General features: G+C 42.2%; 1 protein-coding gene across 1 annotated transcript in view; it reads right to left on the bottom strand.

Annotated features, from left to right (window-relative positions):
* HPSE (heparanase) overlaps positions 1–10,480 on the bottom strand; it is a 40,418-nt gene extending 29,938 nt beyond the window's left edge. Inside the window, exons 1-3 of the mRNA XM_036763832.1 lie at positions 10,248–10,480; positions 5,840–5,985; positions 3,599–3,724 (exon numbers count right to left, since the gene is read on the bottom strand). Coding sequence (XP_036619727.1) covers positions 3,599–3,724; positions 5,840–5,985; positions 10,248–10,480 — 505 coding nt within the window. The remainder of the gene's footprint in view (positions 1–3,598; positions 3,725–5,839; positions 5,986–10,247) is intronic.
* Between the last annotated feature and the right edge of the window lie 9,821 nt (positions 10,481–20,301).

Below are 20,301 nucleotides of genomic sequence, written 5' to 3' on the forward strand. Positions count from 1 at the left end.
GAAATGGCCCCTTTGTTCTGTTACCACTGCCACAGCTGACTCTTGGGTAATGTATGCAGGTTTGTTTCCCTGGTCCTGTTACTATTAACTGTATCCCTGGAACTTTACCACCTTTAGAGCCTACGTGCTCTAAGTAGAAGCAAATCTTTCTGATCATTCTGGATATTTCCCTAGGTAGCTTCTGTGGTAGGGCCTACCTTGTACCAAATTGAAGGTGACAGTGGATCATATAGGTCATATCTAATATTTATATAGCACTTTAAGGTTTACAAAATGCTGTATAAATGTCATCTCATCTTATCCTCTCAATAACCCTGGGATTTATGTATTATTATTATGACACCCATTTTATAGGTGAGGAAACTGAAGCACAGGCTGAGAATGACTTGTCCAGGGTCACACAGGGAGTTAGTGGGGTAGATTTGAACTCAGGTGTTCCCTGCCTTCAGATCCCAAACTCTACCCCTAGGTAGGATTTCATCAGGAGATGGTGAAGAAACTCCCTCCCTCAGTCAGCAATTCTCTGCTACTGATGGTCTTAGGAGCTGAGTAGAACACCAAGAGGCTGAATGACTTACTGGAAAGGTACCCTCAGCCCCACTGGTCAGAGACAGAATTGGATCTTCCAGGCTTTGAAGGCCAGCTGTCTATTCACTAGGCCCAGCTGCCATTCCAAATACTATTATTATTAACACCAAAGATTATTGTTCTAATAATGGAATCTGCCTTGGGGCAGACACACCCATGATCACATTTGTGGTTTCCACTAACTTGCCCAACCTAGTGTGAGCTAGATGAGGTCACGTCCTGCTGCCAGATGTTTTTGTCACCTTCTACTCAGGCTACCTAGGACATCTAAAGAGAAAGAGGTTAAAAACGTGTACTGAGGCCCACTGCAATTCCTGTTCTAAGGGTGAAACGACTTTGAGCTCTACCCAAAGGTCAACATAAGGTTATCTCTGCTAACTCTTTCATCGTAGGAGCTTTACTCAACCACTGACATCCTCAATGGCTTCGTGACAACCCTGTAAAGAGAAACCAAATGTAAAAATGCCCATTCGCTTCAATAACACATTGCCACGGTGCATTGGTGGAGGGTGAATCCACACTGGGAGCTCCCCACACCCATGAAATCACAGGCCCAGATGCCTTCCCACTCCAAAAATGAGTCAGTTTTTAACTTCATGTTTAATTTCATGTAACCAATACTGCAGTAGGAAAATTGGGCGGGGATGGGGGCGGGAGGTCTCTTCATCTGTTGTTCACTTTGAGTGAGGAATCAAGCCTTTTCACAAACCAGTCCTCTGATTTCTAAAGGGAAACATTTCTCCCTTGGACCTTGCAAGTAAAGAAAATCCACGGCAACGGCAATAAATCAGCTCCTTCATTTTATGGAGAATCCAAAAAACAGAAAAATCAAAAGCATTATGCAGCCCACAATATAATTAAAGTGCCCTCCTTTATAGATAGATTAATGCTCATTTTGGTTATTGTGGATACAGTGTGGACAGCCAATATTAATGATGTGTTGTCTTCAGGAGCACATAGACTCTTCTTAGTCTGAAACATTAGTATCTCATTAAAAAAAAAAGATTCTCTGAAACATATAAGGGAATTTCCCCCTCATTTGAAACCACTCTTAAAGCCTCCTTGCTTTAAACATCAATATCCTTAGATTATAGATCAAGAGCTGGAAGATCATCTAGTCCCACCCTTCATTTAATAGATGAGGACATTGTGTGGCCCAGAAAGACCACGGAGAAATACACTGAAGTCAAGAAGGAAATGGAAGGAAATAGAAGGGAAGGACTAGAATCTAAGGGGAGGAGTGCCCGTCAGTTGGAAAATGGCTAAACAATTTGTGAAACGTGAATGTAATTGGAATAGTACTAAAGACAAAAGAGATGAAGGCAGAGAGCCTTGGGTGCTATGAGCTGATGCGGGTAAATGAATCGAACTAGGAAAGCAATTCCTACAAGGATAACACCATTGTAAAGAAGAACAACTTGGAAATATGTAAAAGCTCTGATCAATGCAATGACCAGTCACGTCTCCAGAGGACTTCTGATTAAGCATGTTGTATTTCTCCGAAAGAGAGGCAATGGACTTGAGGAGCAGAAGGAGAGAGGCACTCTTGGACATGACCACTGTGTGGATTCATTTTGCCTGGCTGCACTTATCTGTTGCAAGTTTTATTTTTTTCTTTCTCTTAGTTTTTTAGTCAGGTAGAGAGAGAGTTAATAGTGATGATAAAAAAAAATAGTGCCATTGAAACACTTAAAAATACACTGGAAACTTGGAAAGCACAGAGAAGCAGTATAGTGTTGAAAGTGATGTGGACTCTATTATATATTTTTTTAAAATGTGGAATAAACAGAGATTCTGTTTCATACATAGCCCTCTTTGTGTTCTGATATATGTGTGTGTATATATATATATATAATATATATATGTATGTATGTATATATGTATTGCCTTTCTTTCTTGCTGATTAATTTAAAATAAACAAATTTTTTAAAAAATGGGTTTTTAAAAAAATGTAATTTTAATAAAAATTTTGGATGCCTCAAACTAGCTGAATTCAAAGGCCATTTCTCTCCAATTCCTTGTGTTTTATATTAATGAAGACTTCTGCTGACTAAGAAGACAAAGTACCCACACTAACCCCCAGATAAGACTATCATGTTAAAATGATACTGATATAAAATGTTATCTTGAATATGGGCAAATGACTTTTTTTCAGAAATTCTACTATTTGTCATTTCTCATGTTAGCTCTGCAAATCAAACCTATGGAATATAAGTAATTCCAAGTTAGCTGGAATGTTAATTACTTGGGCGAGTCCCACATTTGCAAAATCCTGGGTAATTTAAGGCATAGAAGAAGCAAAAAAGAAACCAGTTTTGTGGGGGAACATTTCTGGTTTGATCCAAGACTCTCCAACCCCTTTGACTAATGCATGCTTACCCAATGAAGTCTATTAGTCAGTATTCTGGCTCATCCCCTTTGACTTACTTCCCAACAAAGAGAAACAGTTACCATTGACTGCAACCCTGAGGGTCTTCCCTTCCAGTTTGATTTTTTTTTCCCTTTTTTCTAATTAAAGAGGCCATCCCTTGACTTACTTCTTAAAGAGGCTTATTCGCTGAAAGGGCCTTACCTCACTCTAAGTGAAGAAATGAAAAAGGCCTTAGCCTAAAAGGGTCAGGGTCTCCCATTGCATCCTGGGTCATCTCCAGTCTTCCTGGTGAATATCAGGCCACTGGACCCAGATGGCTCTGGAGGAGAAAGTGAGGCTGGTGACCTTGCACAGCCCTCCCTCACTCAAATCAAAGTCATCTGCAAGTCATCTCATCATTTCCCTGATGCCACGGTCCTCTTCGAGAAGGAAGGACAAACACAACAATAACTTCCCAACAACCCTCTGTGGTCATTCAGCAGTTCCAGAGGTGAAGAATGATTGTGTGTTCTAGATTAATAGTAGAGTCCTACCTTGCAGAATCAATTGTGTCTTTCAGGCTCATGCTGGCTGCCTAATCCTTGAAAGCCCATTGCTTCTGAGACCAGAATATCCTACCAAACACCTTATTTTTCTTACTTGTGAATGTGCCATTCTTGAACGTGTTCTGATGTTGTTCTTTGAGTAGTAGCACCTCCTGGATGGGCCATTCCAATTCCAGTTGCCCCTTCACAGCAGAAGGGATGGGACCCAAGCTGCAAGTATCTACAGTTGGAGACAAAGTTTTGAGTTAGTTTTGACGCTTTTCGGATATTACAGGATCTATGAAAGACAGCTAAGTGGTGTGGTTGCTGGAAAATCAGACCTGGAATCAGGAAGACCTGAGTTTGAATCTTGCCTCAGATATATACTAGCTACGTGACTCTGGGTAAGTCACTTGCTCTCAGTTTCTTCATCTATGAAATGGACATAACGCTATCCCCTATTGAAGCAACTATGTGGCACAGTGGATAGAGCTGTAGGCCTGGAGTCAGGAAGATTCATCTTCCCGAGTTCAAATCTGGTCTCAGACACTTACCTGTGTGACTCTGGGCAAGTCACTTAGCCCTGTTTGCCTCAGTTTCCTCATTATTAAAATGAGCTGGAGAAGGAAATTCTCTACCAAGAAAACCCAAATGGGGTCAATAAGACATAACTGAACAATAACATAAAGAGATTTAAGGTTGGCAAAGTGCTTTATTATCTCATTTGACCCTCACAAGAATCTGTGAGATAAGTGCTAGTATCATCCCCATGTAACAGATGAATTTAAATAATTTGTCCAGACCCACAGAGTCAGTTAGCAAGCGCCAGAGGTAGAATTCAAACTCAGGACTCCAAGGCTCTATCCATTACTCTACCATTCTTTCAAAAGAAAACCATCATGAAATTCTAAGTTTGCATGTATCTGCCCTCTCCTGAATCCCACGCTGCCATGGCAGGGGAACAGTAGAGATGGGAGAAGGGTGGGAGTGGAAGCAAGGCTGACATTTTCTTTTGAAGTTGGTACATTTCTTGGTGTCAAAGAAATGAACAGGATAAAAGAGTGTCCCCCCCACCCTGCTCCCCATTAGACTGTGATGCTTATCCCAAGACAGAAAAGGGGAGAAGGGAATAAGCAATTATAGAGTGCCTACTATGTGCTAAACACTTTTACAAATATAATCCTATTTGATCCTCACAATGGCCTTGAGAAGTAGGTGCTGTTTTATAGTGCCTTATCTTATAGTTAAGGAAACTGAGGAAAACAAAGGTTAAGTGACTTTCCCAGGGTCACACAGTAAATATCTAAGGTGAGATTTGACTCCAGGCCCAGCTCTCTATTCATGCAGTCATGTGCAGCTAGAAGAAGCTGACATTCAGATGACTTCTTGTCCTCAAAGCTGCAGAGTCTAGTCCTTTGGCTACTAGCCCAGATCCCTGGGACCAAAAAGAATGCTTCAAGAACAGCATAAATAACACCACTGACACTAGCACAAGGAGCAAGAGGAGAATGAACACCCAGGGTTTCTTGATGAATAAAACTGTCTAAAGTAACAAGAAGTATTCTTTTCCAGAGTACTTTTTTTTCGATTAACCAGAAGTATTTTAATTGTTTGGGAAAGGACTAATACAATCATTAATTTTTTAAAAATTAAAGCAATTTTTATTTTTTGGCAAATCAGTCCTTACTTCCTCATAGCTGGTTCCATTTCCTTTGTTCCCAATCTTCCTAGCTACCTCTTGAGAAAAGGGCTGAGGTACTTAAATGAACCTATAAAAATATTTAAAATAAATATTTATTGCAAACGTATTTCAGTGTGAATTCTCCCACTGATCCCTTAGCTAATGGAATTTGGCAGTGGACACACATGTGAAGTAGAAATACAGTACTTGACACTTTCATTTTGATTACAGCTTTAAAAGAACACATTGTTGACCTTTTTAAGTGTAAACATGCATAAAATCTCATTTTGTGTAACTTAAACTTTTAATAATTCCCACTTCCAAGTCATTCCCACTTTTATGCTTTCTCCAAGCAAACATCATTCCCACACCTGTATTGCACTGTTAATAAGCTGCAGTGTTAATAGCCTTTGATACATACCACAGTGTACCTTCTAGAGTTGGAAAGATTAGCAAAGGATGCAAGAGAATGTGAAACATTTCCGACTTGGTCCCAGGCTCTTGCAATAGGTCAAGATGAGGTATCCCCATTACAATATGTAATATGTACAATATGTATTATGTGATATGGTGCTGTCCCTGTTTCTCCAAATGAAGCAAAACACACAGCAAACTGCAAAACTCAAAAACATGCGACTACACATTGAAAAAATGCTATCTTTTAAAAAAAATCACCTGGGTTGACTTGAGCTTCCCAGTAACTTCTTTCCTCAAATGTTGATTCTTTCTTAGGATCAAAGACCAGGAAGTCAGTCTTGGTGCCACCAAATCTCAAGTAGGCTGGAGATAAGCCTCTGGCTAAGGTTCGAAGTCTTTGGGAACTGAGAAAGAGGATTTCTTCAAATTAGTAAAAAGTACATTTTCACTGAGAAAATTTGATTGATGGGTCAGTGGGTTGTTTTCAGTTGTTATTTAACTAAAATATAGTTTCTGCAGATCAAGTAACAGAAATGAAGAATCATAGAATCTGGGAGTTGGAAATGATCTCAGTGGCCATCTAGGCCAACCCATATATGAAAGAATTCCCCCTATAACGTATGTTATTTAAGCTCTGCACTAACATGCCTAACAAATGATTATTCAGCTACAGCTCTAAGATCTCGGAGAAGGAGAAAGTTGCCACCTCTCAGAGAAGCCCATCACATTCTGGGACAGCTTTAATTACTAGGGACATTTTCCTAACATCAGCTACAAATTTGCCCTCTGGGATCAAATCGAATTTGAATCCCTCTTTATTATGACAATTCTTCAAACACTTGAAGGCAATTATTGTAGTCTTTGCCTTCCTCCTTCAATTCTTTCAACTGATTGATCCTCCTATGACATGGACTGAAGGCTCTTCGCCATTTTGGTTGCCCTCCACTGTATGCTCTCCAGTTCATTAATGTCCTTCTTTAAACTATGGTGCCCAGAATTCAACATAATATTCCATATGTGGACGGACTAGTCCAGAGTATAGAGGGACTTGCATCTCCTCATTCCCAAAAAGTTAAGTCCTTCTTTATGCATCCCTTAATGTTATAAGGTGACATTAACTTTGTCAGCTGCTCTGTCACATTGCTAACTCAGAGTTTGGAGTCCACTAAAACCCTCAGATCTTTTTTCAAACCTATTGCTCTCTAACCCTGCCTCCTGTTACACATGTGAAGTTGATTTTTTGAGTCCAAGTATATGACTTTACATTTATCTCTGTTGAATTTTGTCCTATTTGATTCAGTTCAAATGCTCTGGCCCGTCAAGATCATTTTGCTTCCTGACTTTGTCACCCACTGTTAGCTTTCTTCCAACTTTGCGTCATCTGAAAATGTGATAAGGATACCATTTGTGATGTGGTGGGAGGGAGAAAGACTGGGGTAGGAACTTTCTACATGAATGCTTTTCTGATCACATTGGCTGAGAAAGGGCAGGGCACAGTGGATAAAGAATTGGCCTCTGGGGCAGCTAGGTGGCACAGTGGATGGAGCACCACCTCCGAAATCAGGAGGACCTGAGTTCAAATCCGGCCTCAGAAGTGTACCAGTTGTGTGACCCTGGGGCAAATCACTTAACCCTGATTGACTCCCCACCCCCAAAGAAAAAGAGATGGCCTTCTGGTCAGGAAGACCTGGATTCAAGTTCCATCTCTGAAATATCTCGGCTGTGTGACCCTGGGCAAGTCACTTAACCCTTATGAAAAGGGAAATGAGGTTAGTCTGCCCTGACCTGATCTGAGCTTCTCCATGAAGCTTGGCTGGCTCTCCGTAATGACTACTTCCCTTTCTAGATATGTGCTATCCATCTCTTTAATGATACATTTGAGAATTTCTTGAGGAATCAAATCACTGGTTTGTAGACTTGAGATTCTCTTCCCTAGTCTTGGAAAATTGGGAAAACATTTGCCCATCTCCAATTTTGTAGCACCTCTTCTGTTTTCCTTGATCTTTCTGAAATTACCAAGTGGTTCAGCCATCTCTTAGGCCACTTCTTTCAGTGCCAGAGGATGTGTGTGTGTGTGTGTGTGCGCGCGCGTGTGTGTGTGTGTGTGCGCGTGTGTGTGCACTCGAGTGTGTGTGATGGTTCATCTGAGCCAGGTGAATCGGATTCACTGAGGGGAGGCAGATGCTCTCAAACTATCTCCTTACTTTTCTTACTATCAGCTTCCTGTTGTTTGTGTTCTGTCATTTGCATAAAAGTTATTCTCCTTTGCAGAGAAACCAGAACCCAAATAAATAAACAGTTCTGCCTTCTTTGTGTGCTCAGTTATCATCACTCCATCCACTCTAAACTCATGTCCTATTCCTTCTTTGCTTTAACTTTTTTCTCCCAACATAATTAAAAAAAACAAACACCCCATTTTTGCTGGACTTAGCTTCTCTATTGTTATTTAACACTCTCAATGTTGACTCCTTGAGTCACATGGCAGTATGTCCTCCAATTTCCCAATCGTAACTGAGGGTATTAGTAACTATAGCCAGTATTAAAATGACAGCAGAAAACACATTTTTCTTTTAAAATTCATTGCTCCTTTATTATGTAGGGAGGGAAAAAGGATGGGGTAAAGGTCTTCCTATATTGTTCTTCAGTAAAGTCCAACTCTTCATGACCCCATTTAGGGTTGTCTTGGCAAAGACACTGGAGAAATTTGCCATTTCCTCCTCCAGATCATTTTACAGAAGAGGAAACTGAGACAAGCAGGGTTAAGTGACTTGCCCAGGGCCGCACAGCTAGTCTGAGGCCAAATTTTAACTCTGGGAAATGAGTCTTTCTGATTGCAAGGCCAATGCTCCATCCACTGCACCACCCATCTGCCCCTTCCTACATCAGGCCTTTTCTAAGACCCCTCAACCGCTTGTGCCTCTCACCCCTGAAATTAACTTGGTTTTATTTTGTCCAGGCTTCCACATGAGCATGCTGATCGATAGAACGTAAACTCCTTAAAGGCAGAGACTGTTTGGCCCTTCCCCTCCCCCCCCCTTTTTGCCAACAAAGGCTACCACAAGATCTGGTATATCAATGAATACATCATATAATAAGTACTGTTAAGCTGGAAAATAAAGTTCTTATTTCTTTGACAGCTGAGAGGAGGATGGACTGGAGTAAGGAGAGACTTGTGGCAGGCCCCCCAACTATTTGACTATTGAAATAGTCCAGGCATGAGTTGATGAGGATGGTGGCAGCATCAGAGGAGAGAAGGGGAGAGTAGGGGATGTTATGAAGGTAGAATTGATAGAACTTGGCAATAGATTGACGCGAGAGAGTGAAGAGTAGAGGATGGCACTGGTTGAGGGTCTGGGTGATTGTGAAGATGTTGATACCTTTCTTGCTGCTGCTGTTTGTCCTTCGTTCTCAAAGAGGACTGTAACGTTAGGGAGGTGATGGATGTCATGACATGCAAGAGGACCTGATAGTGGTTTTGTTGGATCAAAGGGTATGGACAGTTTTATAGCCCTTTGGACATAGTTCCAAATTGCACAAGAAGAATATTTTACAGCATTCAGAATATAACAAGTGATAACTTTAATGTAATAACACGTCTTAGCTAAACTTGCCTAGCCTATGTACTTTCAGAAGCATTAAATAAGCAGCCTTAAACACTGAAAAATAAATTCTGTACATACTGAACAGATTCATGTAGCTTTGAGAAATTCCCATTACTATACTATCAGGCAAATCAGTTTAACTCATTGAGCTTCAGTTTATTTAGCAGGAAAATGAAGGGATTGGATTAAATTATCTCTGCTGATATCTTTAATAGTAATATGGAAGAAGGGAGGGTTTCGAAAGTAAGATCATGAGTTCAATTTTGGACGTGTTGCATTCAAGACTAAAAGTGAACTTGCTTTCCAAGAACTCAACTGGAAAGTCCCCATTCGTGCAGGCAATAACTCAACAATTATCTATTAAAGCTTCCTTTATGCAAAGCACAGTGCTAGGCATCAGAAATAACCAATGTCCCTTCTGGCCAGCCATTTTCCTCAGGGAAAGGAGGACTAGTGACTGTAGCTGGTCACTTACTGAGACTAGTCCCTTCCATATTGTTTCATTGATTGCTACATTTTTAGTGCTGGAGATCTTCTAGGTCGTGTGTGTGTGTGTGTGTGTGTGTGTGTGTGTGTGTCGCGCATGTGCTTGTTGGACCCTTTTGGCAGTCTGGTGAAACTTATGGAGCCCATTTCAGAATAACGTTTTTAAATAATTGAAGGAAACGCCAAATTTCACTTAGAGAGTAGTAAAAATAAAGATGTATTTTTTTTCCCTATCCAAGTTCACAGACTTCCTGAAATCTATCCAGAAACCCGTTGAGGGGAGGGGTCCACGGACCCCAGGTTAAGAACACCTGTGGTAGCACAACCCCACTCCTGCACATTAAAAAAAAAAAAAAAGCAATTCAGAGTGGGTGATCTTGCCTAGGACATTACAGGCAGTCAGTACCTAGAAACGCGATTGGAGAACAAAGCTGTTGCCGATTAAAAAAGAAAAAAAGCAAGTATTTACTTGTGGGGAGAGCAGTGGACAGTGTTCAGGTGTAGAAAAGGGAAAGGAGGTAAGAAACAAGGAGAAAGGAGACAGTATACGGAGGAAAGGGTGAATGTCAGCAACTTACCCCAGGAAGGTGATGTACCTGGGATCGGTAACCAGGCTGGCGTCGATGGTAATAGAGAGGAAAGCCAGGCTCACCTCCTGCACCTTGACATCGGTGCGGAGGTCGAGCTTCAAGACTTCGGGAGGCGGCTCCGTCACCGCCAGGGGGCTCCCTGAAAGAGGCCGGGGGAGCCCCATTAGATGCAGCGTGAACACCAGGAGCAGCATCACAGACACCCAGCCGCTCGGGTGCATCCCGGACTCTGGGGGCCGGTCCGCCTGCTGCAGCGACCCAGCACCGGGAGCCTGAACAGCGCCTCCTCCTCCGGATCCTTTTCCTTCTCCTTTTACCCCTTTCCCCTCCTCCCCTTTCTCCTCTTCCCTTTACCTCTCCTCCATACTCCTTGTTCTCCCTCTCCCTCCTCCTCTTCCCCCTCCCCGCTTTCCTCCTCCCCGCTTCTCCCCCTCCTCCTCTCCTTCCTCTCCTCCCCTCTCTCTCTTCCTCCTCCCCCTTCTACTTCACCTCCTCCCTTCCCTCTTTTTTCCTACCTGAACCACAGCCACATCCTACTCCCACTTCCTCTACCTCCTAGGGCCCCACCCCTCCTATCAGTTACTCCCATTTCCTTTTGGGTTTGCCTCAGTTCTGAGCTGTCCTGTTAACAAACGAAACCAATCAGTCGCGCCCTTCTGTTTGTTCAGCCAGCCTGAGCCGACACCCTTCTGGCGGAGGACAGCCTGGGTACATAGAGCCAAGTCGGCTGTAGGGTGCCGTGCATTTATGGAAAGGCTCAAGGTGTGGGAATGTAAGGGCGAACCGCTGCAGGTAAAGTTACACTCCGACTTGGGGGCCAGAGCTCCAGCCACTGAACCACCCGGCCAAAGCTGTGCTACCTCAAGGAAGTGGAATACCGCAGAGCCATCAAATATGAGAAATAGAAGAACACGAAGAGATTTGGGAATGCTGATATGAAGTAATGAAAAGTAAGGAGAGCAGAGTCAGAATAATGTACACACAGAATGCAAGTGGATTTTTTTTTTTGCCTGACTTCCACTTAGCATGGTGGCTGGCATATTGTAGGTGCTTTATAAATGCTTGTTGACTGACTGGCAGATATGTGAAAAGGCAGGATGCGTAACTTAATATGTAGGTGAGTGAACAGATAACAGAAGGAGACAGAGAAAGAATAACTAACAATCTCTTAGGGATATATTATCCGTGTTTGGTCCTTTCCCCAACTTTGTGACCCCATTAGGGGTTTTCTTGGCAAAGATTTGTAGTGGTTGGCCATGATGAGGAAACTGAGGCAAACAGGTTTAGGTGACTTGCCCAGGGTCACACAGCTAGTGTCTCAGGCTGGGTTTGAGCTCAGGTGTTGCTGACTCCAGGCTAGGTGCTCATTCTTCCACCTCACTCCCCATATTGGCCAATGAAATTCATTTTTAAGTTTTGTCTTTGTTGTGTCCTACTCATCTTGACCCCATGGTGCTAATACTGTCCATGGGGTTTTCTTGGCAAAGATACTGGAGCGGTTTGCCATTTCCTTCTCCAGGTAGATCAAGGCAAACAGAGACGAAGTGACTTGCCCAGGGTCACACAGCTAGTAAGGGTCTGAGGTTGGATTTGAACTCAGGTAGCAACAACAACAACTTCCTGATTCCAGGCCCAGCGCTGTATCCAGTGAACCACCTTGCTGCTCCATCAAGTTCACAGAGACAGTATAAAAGAGCAGTCCCAGGTAGAAATGTCAGGTGGAAAAAGATCAGTGCAGTGGATGAGGCAGAAAGGATTAATAGACTGAGAGGGTGAATGAGGAGTCAGCTGTGTGACTTGGTAGCCAAGAAAAGCTAATGGGTTAGAATTCCTCTCTTCCTTTGACACACAGCTCATTGCTGAGCTAGGTAAGCAGAACTAGGCAAACATTGTTAATGGCAAAAAGACAAGGAAGCAATCAAAACTGAATGACACAGCCAAGATCCACTTACTTGGATTTAGTTGGGTTTCTTCTGTCTTTATTCTGTATTAATGAGAAGGGAGCTGCTGGAGTTTATCGTGTGGGGAGAAGGGTGAAATAATCTGAACTTCACCGTAGGAAAATCCTTTTAGTGACTAAATGGAGGATGAATTGGAGAGGGGAGAGATTCGAAGCAGGCAGACCCCCCAGCAGGCTATTACAATAGTCCAGGCATGAGGTGGTGTCAGTGTCAGAGACCAGGGGGCTTATTCAAGAGATGTTACAGAGGTGAAATCGATAGGCTCTGGCAATAGATTCGATATAAGAAGTAAGACTTGGTAAGAAATCCAGCAAGACTCCTAGGTTGTGAGCCTGAGGGACTAGGAGGATAGTGGTGCCCTCCGCAGTAATAGGGAAGGGAAAGGAGGTGGCTTGGGGGGAAATAGAATGAATTCCGTTTTGGACATATTAAATGTAAGACGTCTACTGGAAATCCAGTAGCTCAAGATGTCTGAAAGTCAGGTAGACATGCAAGATTGGAGGTCAGTACAGAGTTTGGGACAGGATAGGTATATTTGAGAATTATCAGCACAGAGATAGTAACCATGGGAGCTTATGAGATTACCAAATGAAATTGCATAGAGGGGGAGAAGGGGGCCCAGGAAAAAACCCTGAGGGACACTTACAGTTAGAGGGCATGATATGGGAGAAGATACAGCAAAAGACCCTGAAAAAGAAAAGACCGTGTCTTTGAAAGCAACCCAGTCCCCTAAATGTTCCCACACATTTCAGCAGCCCAGATCACTGGTGTCTCACTCAAGGCCCGTGGCCCACCCCAGTCCACCTAGATACTTGACAGTCCCATCACAGTCTCTCTTGGCCCACCCCAGGCTACTTTATTCCTTTCACTATTGAACCTGGCCTACTGCAAGCTATTTACCACTCTCTAATCCCATCCAGATCTTTTCATTGTCCCTTTTTTGTATATAAGTATCAGTCTCACCCCCATTAAGTTGCAGATTCACTAGAAATCTCTTCTGCACTATTGGTGTTACAGTAAACCTTGCTACTTTGACGGAAAGGCTTGAGTGCTTGAATTTTTTCCCAGGCAGACTCACTCTGTAACCTGACATTTCAGCCTTCCCGGCAACCCCAAACCATGTCAAGAGGTCAAATATGTAGGAGAACCATAAGGGAGTGGTTTCCTGAAAACTGAAAATAGCAAGGAGGAAAGAATGAGAGGTCAAAGGGAATGAAGATTGAGAAGAGGCCATTGAGTTTGGCAACTAAAAGATTATTAGTAACATTGGGGAGAGCAGTTTTCGTGGAATGATAAGGTCAGAAGCTAGATTGTAAGGAGTTAAGAAGAGAGTGAGAGGAAAGTGGAGTCACCTAGATGGCCTCATTACAAAAGGCAGAAGAGATAAAGGAAGACAGTTTCTGGGATAGAAGGATCAAGCGATGGGGAAGACATAGGCATGTTTGTAGGCAGTAGGGAGTGAGCCAGTAGACAGGGAGAGATTGAAAATAAGTGACAGAGTGGGGATGACAGAAGGAGCAATCTGTTGGAGATGATGAGGTAGAATGAGAGCCCTTGAACAAGCAAAGGGGTTAGCCTTGGTAAGGAATAAGGCCACTTCATCATGTGAGACAGGATGAAGGATGAGAGTGACAGAAGGCATCTGATAGGAGATGAAGAAGAGGAAACTCATGGCAAATAATTTCAACTTTTTCTGTAAAATACAAGGCCAGGTTCTCTGCTAAGTGAAGGGAGGGATACCTGTGGGAGGTTTGAGTAGGGATGAAAAGGATTGGAAGAGCCACTGAGGAGAATGGAATAGTGAGTTGCTAAGGGAGCCATAGTAGGATTGTCTAGCAGCAGTGAGGGCTCAGTTGAGGTTGTGCAACATAAGTTTGGAGTGGAAACAAAATGGTTGCATGCTTTTTTTTTGCATCTTCATTCAGTAGAATATGTGTAGGAGCAAAGGCAGCTCCTATGGTGGGAATGATCCAAGGATGACATTGGGCTGGGCATAATTGGCTATATGCTAAAGGGGTGAGGGATTCAAGAGGGGAGGACAGTGAAGAGTTGAATTGGTCAAGATGGGGAAAAGAGGAGAAGGCAGCAAGATAAAGGGAGATGGGGTCAAGGAATTGGAGGTTATGGTACAGATGAATAGTAGGGTTTTGTAAAGGAAGGCAGAGGGAAAAGTGAAAAGCCAATAGATTATAATTGGATAAAGGGATTCTGGAATTTATAAACATAGAAATGGTAGTACATTTGTTGGTTATGGCAAGATCAAGCCTATGGCCATCTTTGCATGTGGCTGAAGTGGATGGGAAGTGAGGAGGTTGAGGAACTGAGTAGTTGGGGTATTTGAGGGAAAGTTAATATGTACATTGAAGTCTCCTAAGATAAGGGCAGGAGGTGGGGAGGAGAGAAAAATTGTGAGCCAGGTATTGAATGCATTGAGCAAGGAAAGAGAGTGACCTGGGGATCTGTAGGCAACAGCTACTAGGATTTTTATGGTAGACCCTGACCAGGATTTGATGATAGATATGAATGGCATGGATTCAAAGGAAGAGAGGTTACTGAATGATGAGGATAGGAGGAGAATCTGAAAGTGGCAATGGAGAACAAGGAGTATTCTAACTCCCCTGCTTTGACTAATGAGTTGAGGAAAATGAGTGAAGGTTCAGTCAGCACTGGAAAGGGTGGCCAAGGAAGTTGTATCATGGGGGAGTGAGGTGCCCACTTTCAGTCAAAGCTAATGGGTGGAAAGAGTGAGAGAGAAAAAGCTATAAGATGAAATTTGTTACCTATGGAACAGGCATTCTAGGGGACACAGTGGAAGGATTGATTGGAATCAGGTAGAATCTTTGGGTGGGAAGGATGAGGGGGATGGGAATGAAGAATCTAGTGGTGTGGGGTGGGGAATAGGGTTTAGATGATAATCTGTAGGAGTTCAGTTTCTGAGATGTGAAGGATATGACCAGGTGTGAGAATTTTCATCAGTAAGTGGAGGGAGCTATTTCTTTTACCAATGATAGCAGCTAGGTGGTGCAGTGGATAGAGTACTAGGTCTAAAATCAAGAAGACTCATCTTCCTAAGTTTAAATCTGGCCTCGATCAATCACTTACTAGCTGTATGACCCTGGGCAAGTCACTTAACCCTGTTTGCCTCTGTTTCCTCAATCGTAAAATGAGCTAGAAATGGCAAACCACTCCAGAATCTGTGCCAAGAAAACCCCAAATAATAATAATAATAAATGCTTTTTCGTTCCTTCATTTATTCACCATGGAGTCGAGTCAACATGTATTATGTCTAGTACACGCATATAATGTTATCTGAAATGATGCCACAGGGTTTATCCCATATTTGTTAATGTTTGGTAGAGAATCACTGCCAACTACTGATTTATGCTTTAGAGTTGAAGGTAGTAAAGATGGTAGGAATCATAGTAAGGGTCTCCTTTAAGAAACAGGCTGAAAGAGGCTTAGTATCTATGGCATCAGCTCAGAACAAAATGCCAATAAAAACAGATAATTGCAGAATGCCTGGAATCATTGTCAAGATATTCACAGAGGTGACAGAGTCTGCTAAGGAGTCGTGGGGAGCACAGAACACACAAATTCTCAAACACCAGAGGCAAAGAGACTGGGCCTACAAAATGGCTCCATAAATTAGTCAGGTCCCTACACACCTGGAGACATCTCTTACTCACTGGGGAGTTAGTCAAGCTTCCTGATGAGCCATCATACAGTAATGATGGACAGCCAAGTAAACAGGTTCAGAGGAAAAGAACTCATCTGCATATTGCGAAAAGATTTCCAGAGGTAAATAATAAACTAAAAAACTTTTATCACTGAGAAAGGTAAGCTTATATACTATAATGCCCAAGAGAATTCACATGGGAATGTGAATTCAAATGATAAGGAAGAATTAAGTCCCTTTTTAACTCAATACCACGGTCTCAGAGAGAAAACAGAGTGTATCAGTGGGGGCCTGGAATAGCCAGAATGAGCTTTCAATGAGCTCAACTATAATTATATGATAATAACAGTCAACAACAATCTAGAAATTAGAAACTCAGTGTCAGGACTATTAAGTCGTGGTTAGACCTACATATGATGTGCCAGGTAAAACCTGAAAGGGGATTACTCAGCCAAACACAATGCTGCAAGGGCAAATATGTAATAATTTACAATTATATCCTGCCCTGTAATTTATACCATTCATTGTTGTTAGTGAAATACGTGGTTTTTTTTTTTACTGTCTATAAAATATTGATACAAATGCTTTTTGTATATCGATTATGTATTTTAGTAATGTATACTAATGCTTTATCTTTAGCATATGCAAGATTTTATAAGTGCTATATTATTGCTTATATATAATTGTATTTGTATATATTTATCATGAAAAAAGTTTGCTTTTTCTTATATATGTTGATTTTTCTTGAATGAAAAACTATTTTGTATCAATACATTGTAACTGTGTTGAATATTTGACCATTTTTTTAGTTAGATGATGTTTGCACATTACTCTTCTAGCCCAAGGTTTTAATTAGCTGAGGCTTACTCAATGGGTAGGGGAGAGGGCGGAGGGAGTGAGAGAATCTGGAACTGAAAATAAGATCTAATTGAATGGTGATAGAAGAAAAAAATTTTAAAAATTGGAAAAAATAATTTGCAGAGGGCTGCAAATGTTCATTAAAGGAACTTTCCCTTTCAAATATGAACAGCTTAGTTGCTGAAAAGGGGTAGGAAAAGAACCCTTGTGTAAAGAATATTGACAAAAATCAACTTATGAAGTGCCTCTCAGATAAAATATTGAGGAGAGACACAGACCAGATAGGGAAATTCCTCTCAGATGAATATGCTGACCTGCTATTTGAAGGCAAAGAAATGCTGGAGGAATGATGGCTGCAGGACTTGAAGTCCATCCATTGGGGTCCATCAGCTCATTTGCATGGGACTGATTTTTGAGTTTTAAACATTGTAACTGACCCAATTATGAACTGACTGTCTGGAGCCTCTGGGATGGTTATATATCTTACAGAAAGCCAATCAGTTGACAAGCATTTATTGGACATTTACTACATTCCTGACCATGTGCCAAGTTCTGGGGATACAAACAAAGGTTAGGACATAGAATCTTTCTGGAAGGAACTCCCATTCTAATGGAGGAGTCGACATGTAAAGTGGTCTGCCAAGGTCACTGAGTTGTTAAAGGGGGAAGGGAAGAAGCTCTTTATAATTATTATCTCATTGGATTCTCACAACAGACCTAGGAAGCAGGTACTGGTATCACCTCCATTTTACAGTTGAGGAAACTGAAGCAAACAGGGGTTAAGTGACTTGCCCAAGGTCACTCACTCAGCTAGAAAGTATCTTAAGCCAGATTCAAACTCAGGTCTTCGAGTCCAGGCCCAGCACTGCACCACCTTTATGACACAACACAGAACATAGTCAAATGTACATAAGGCAAAATAATAATTTAAAAACCTTACTGCTGACACATGGCTTCTTCTATCACTAGGCCCCCATTTCCACGCCTTCTTCCTACTTGCTTCTTGTACCCATAAGTATTCATGTGGGGTCATCATCTTCTCATCCCATGGGGGCGCTGACCAAAGACTTCCTCCTTCTATTTCCTAAGCCCTTCTCCAGGATAATAAGCTAAACACCCTGGCACCATGATTAGGCTCCCAAGCTTTCACCTCCTTCTGCTTGCTGTGAGGTGGGCCCCCTTGAACCTCATGGACCAGGACATCAAGATCTGCTAAGAGGTGAACTTTGAGGATGTATATATTGTATCAAACTAATCTCCTCCCATGCAGGACTTTTCTCCAACCTTTGAAACTCTGCCTGGACCCACTGATCAGTGGTTAGCACGCTCTAACCTCTTTATATTCATCTTATCCCAATGTTCCTGAACCACAGCTGCTGATGTAGGAACCACATTCCCCATCTTTGATTGATGGTTTCTCACCCCTGTCCACCTCAGCCCTTTCTCCAATGTCCCAATCCAGATGTGCCCTCTGGAATGCTTGCTCCATAATGAACAAACTTCTTTCATCCTAAGCCTTCCTTTCTTATTCTTTCCATCTTTTGGTCTTCATTGGGACATGGCTCCCTACTGACGACACCATTTCCCTCATCACCCTTTCCAATACTGGCTATCCCTGACTTGCTGATCATAATGGTGGTGGGAGTGATGGGACCTGGACCCCTAAAGGGAAAAGACCATGTCTTTGATAACAACCCAGTCCCTGAATTTTCCCATACATTTCAGTAGTCCAGACCACTGTGGGGATAGAAATTAATAAAGGTAGTCTGTTGTTCAGTCATGTATAACCCTTCTTTTTTTTTAAATTTTTTTTTATTTTTAAAATAAGTTTTTAATTGATGTTTTCTGTTTTTTACATCATCATAGTTATCCCCAGTATTCCTCTTCCCTTCCCAGAAAGCTATCACATAAAGGAAATGTTAGTTTTTTTTTAAAGACAAAAAAGAAAAGGAAAAAAAATCAGCACAACTGATCAGTGTATGGAAAAAGTCTAAAAATGTGAGGAATGTGTAACACATGTATAACCCTTCTTGACTCCAGTTGGGGTTTTCTTGGTAAAGACACTGGAGTGGCTTGCCATTTCCTTCTCCATTGGATCCAGGGAGTTGATTTTGTCAGACAATCAGAGTTCAAAGTAACTTGCCCAAGGTCACATGGCTAGGAAGTGTCTGAGGCTGGATTTGAACTCAGGTCTTCCTGACTCCAGTGTTCTATCCATTGAGCCACCAGCTGCCTCAGAATAGACTGAGGTTCAAAATTTCTGAGCTTTATCAGTCTTTTAACAAAGACCACTAATATGTTAACAAAGTGAGCAGAAATAGATGCCTCAGTTCTGCCAAATGACCCCAGTGAGGGCTGACCTAGACGGGTCTTCCTGTTGATTGGCCTGAAAGTACATCATTTGGACCTCCTCTGCCCAAGGTAAGATAATCCCAATTGGTAGGCCTTTTAATGAGGAGGTGGGATTAGGGCAGCTTTTACTGTTGTTGTTCAGTGGTTTCAGTCCTGTCAGACTCTTCATGACCCCATTTGGGGTTTTCTTGGCAAAGACACTCAAGTTGTTTGTCATTTCCTTCTGCGGCTCATTTTACAGATGAGGACATCGAGGCAAACAGGGTTAAGTGCCTTGCCCAGGGCCAACCAGCCGGTAAGTACTGGAGGCCAGATTTGAACTCAGGAAGATGAGTCAGGAAGACCTGAGTTAAAATTTGGCCTCTGACATTTACTAGCTGAGTGACACTTAGAAAGATAAACGATATAAGGGTGGAGAGTCAATTCACAATAGAATTGTGTCCAGAATGGAGGTAATTACAAGACAAAAACTTGGTCTCAAAGTAAATTTCTGCCAGAATGTAGGGGAAGGATGAAGTTACCAAGGTAAGGAGTTTGGAATTACTTGGTGTCGGAGAGTATTTAAATCCATACCAGCTTGATTTGTCTCAAAACAGAATGAAAATTAGTTTTCAATTTTACACTCTCTTTTTCTCACTGTCATTTCCAGACCCACCTTCATTAAGCTACCTCTCCTCTTTAGGGGTCCAGGTTATCCAAATTTATCACCTGTTCTAGATTGTAGTGGCTGTTACCTACTTTCTTCCCAAGATAGTTTTTCTTCTTTAATGAGTTTAAGTGCCTGGCTCATAGACTTTCTTCTCCCCATCTCCTGCCCTCATACTAGGGAACTTCAACATACCCCCTTAGATACCCTAATTTCAAGTTCTTTAATCTACTCAATGAGGCACTTAGGTGGCTCAGTCAATAAGAGTGTTGGGTGGGAGTCAGAAAGACTTGAGTTCAAATGCTTGGGTGTTTGGATTCCTGCACTCAGAGAGTTGACAAACATTGGGTAGAGAGCTGGACCTAGGGTCAGGAAGACCTGAATTCAAAACCAGCCTCCAGACACTTAACTAGCTGTGTGACCCAGGGCAAGTCTCTGTTTGTCTTAATCCACTAGAGAAGAAAACGGCAAATGACTCCAGAATCTTTGCCAAGAAAACCCCGTGGCCAGTACTGGCATGTTGTGATCTATGGGGTTCATGGGGAGTCA

The sequence above is a fragment of the Trichosurus vulpecula genome, chromosome 6 (genome assembly GCF_011100635.1).
Source record: "Trichosurus vulpecula isolate mTriVul1 chromosome 6, mTriVul1.pri, whole genome shotgun sequence".
Taxonomy (NCBI): Eukaryota; Metazoa; Chordata; class Mammalia; order Diprotodontia; family Phalangeridae; genus Trichosurus; species Trichosurus vulpecula.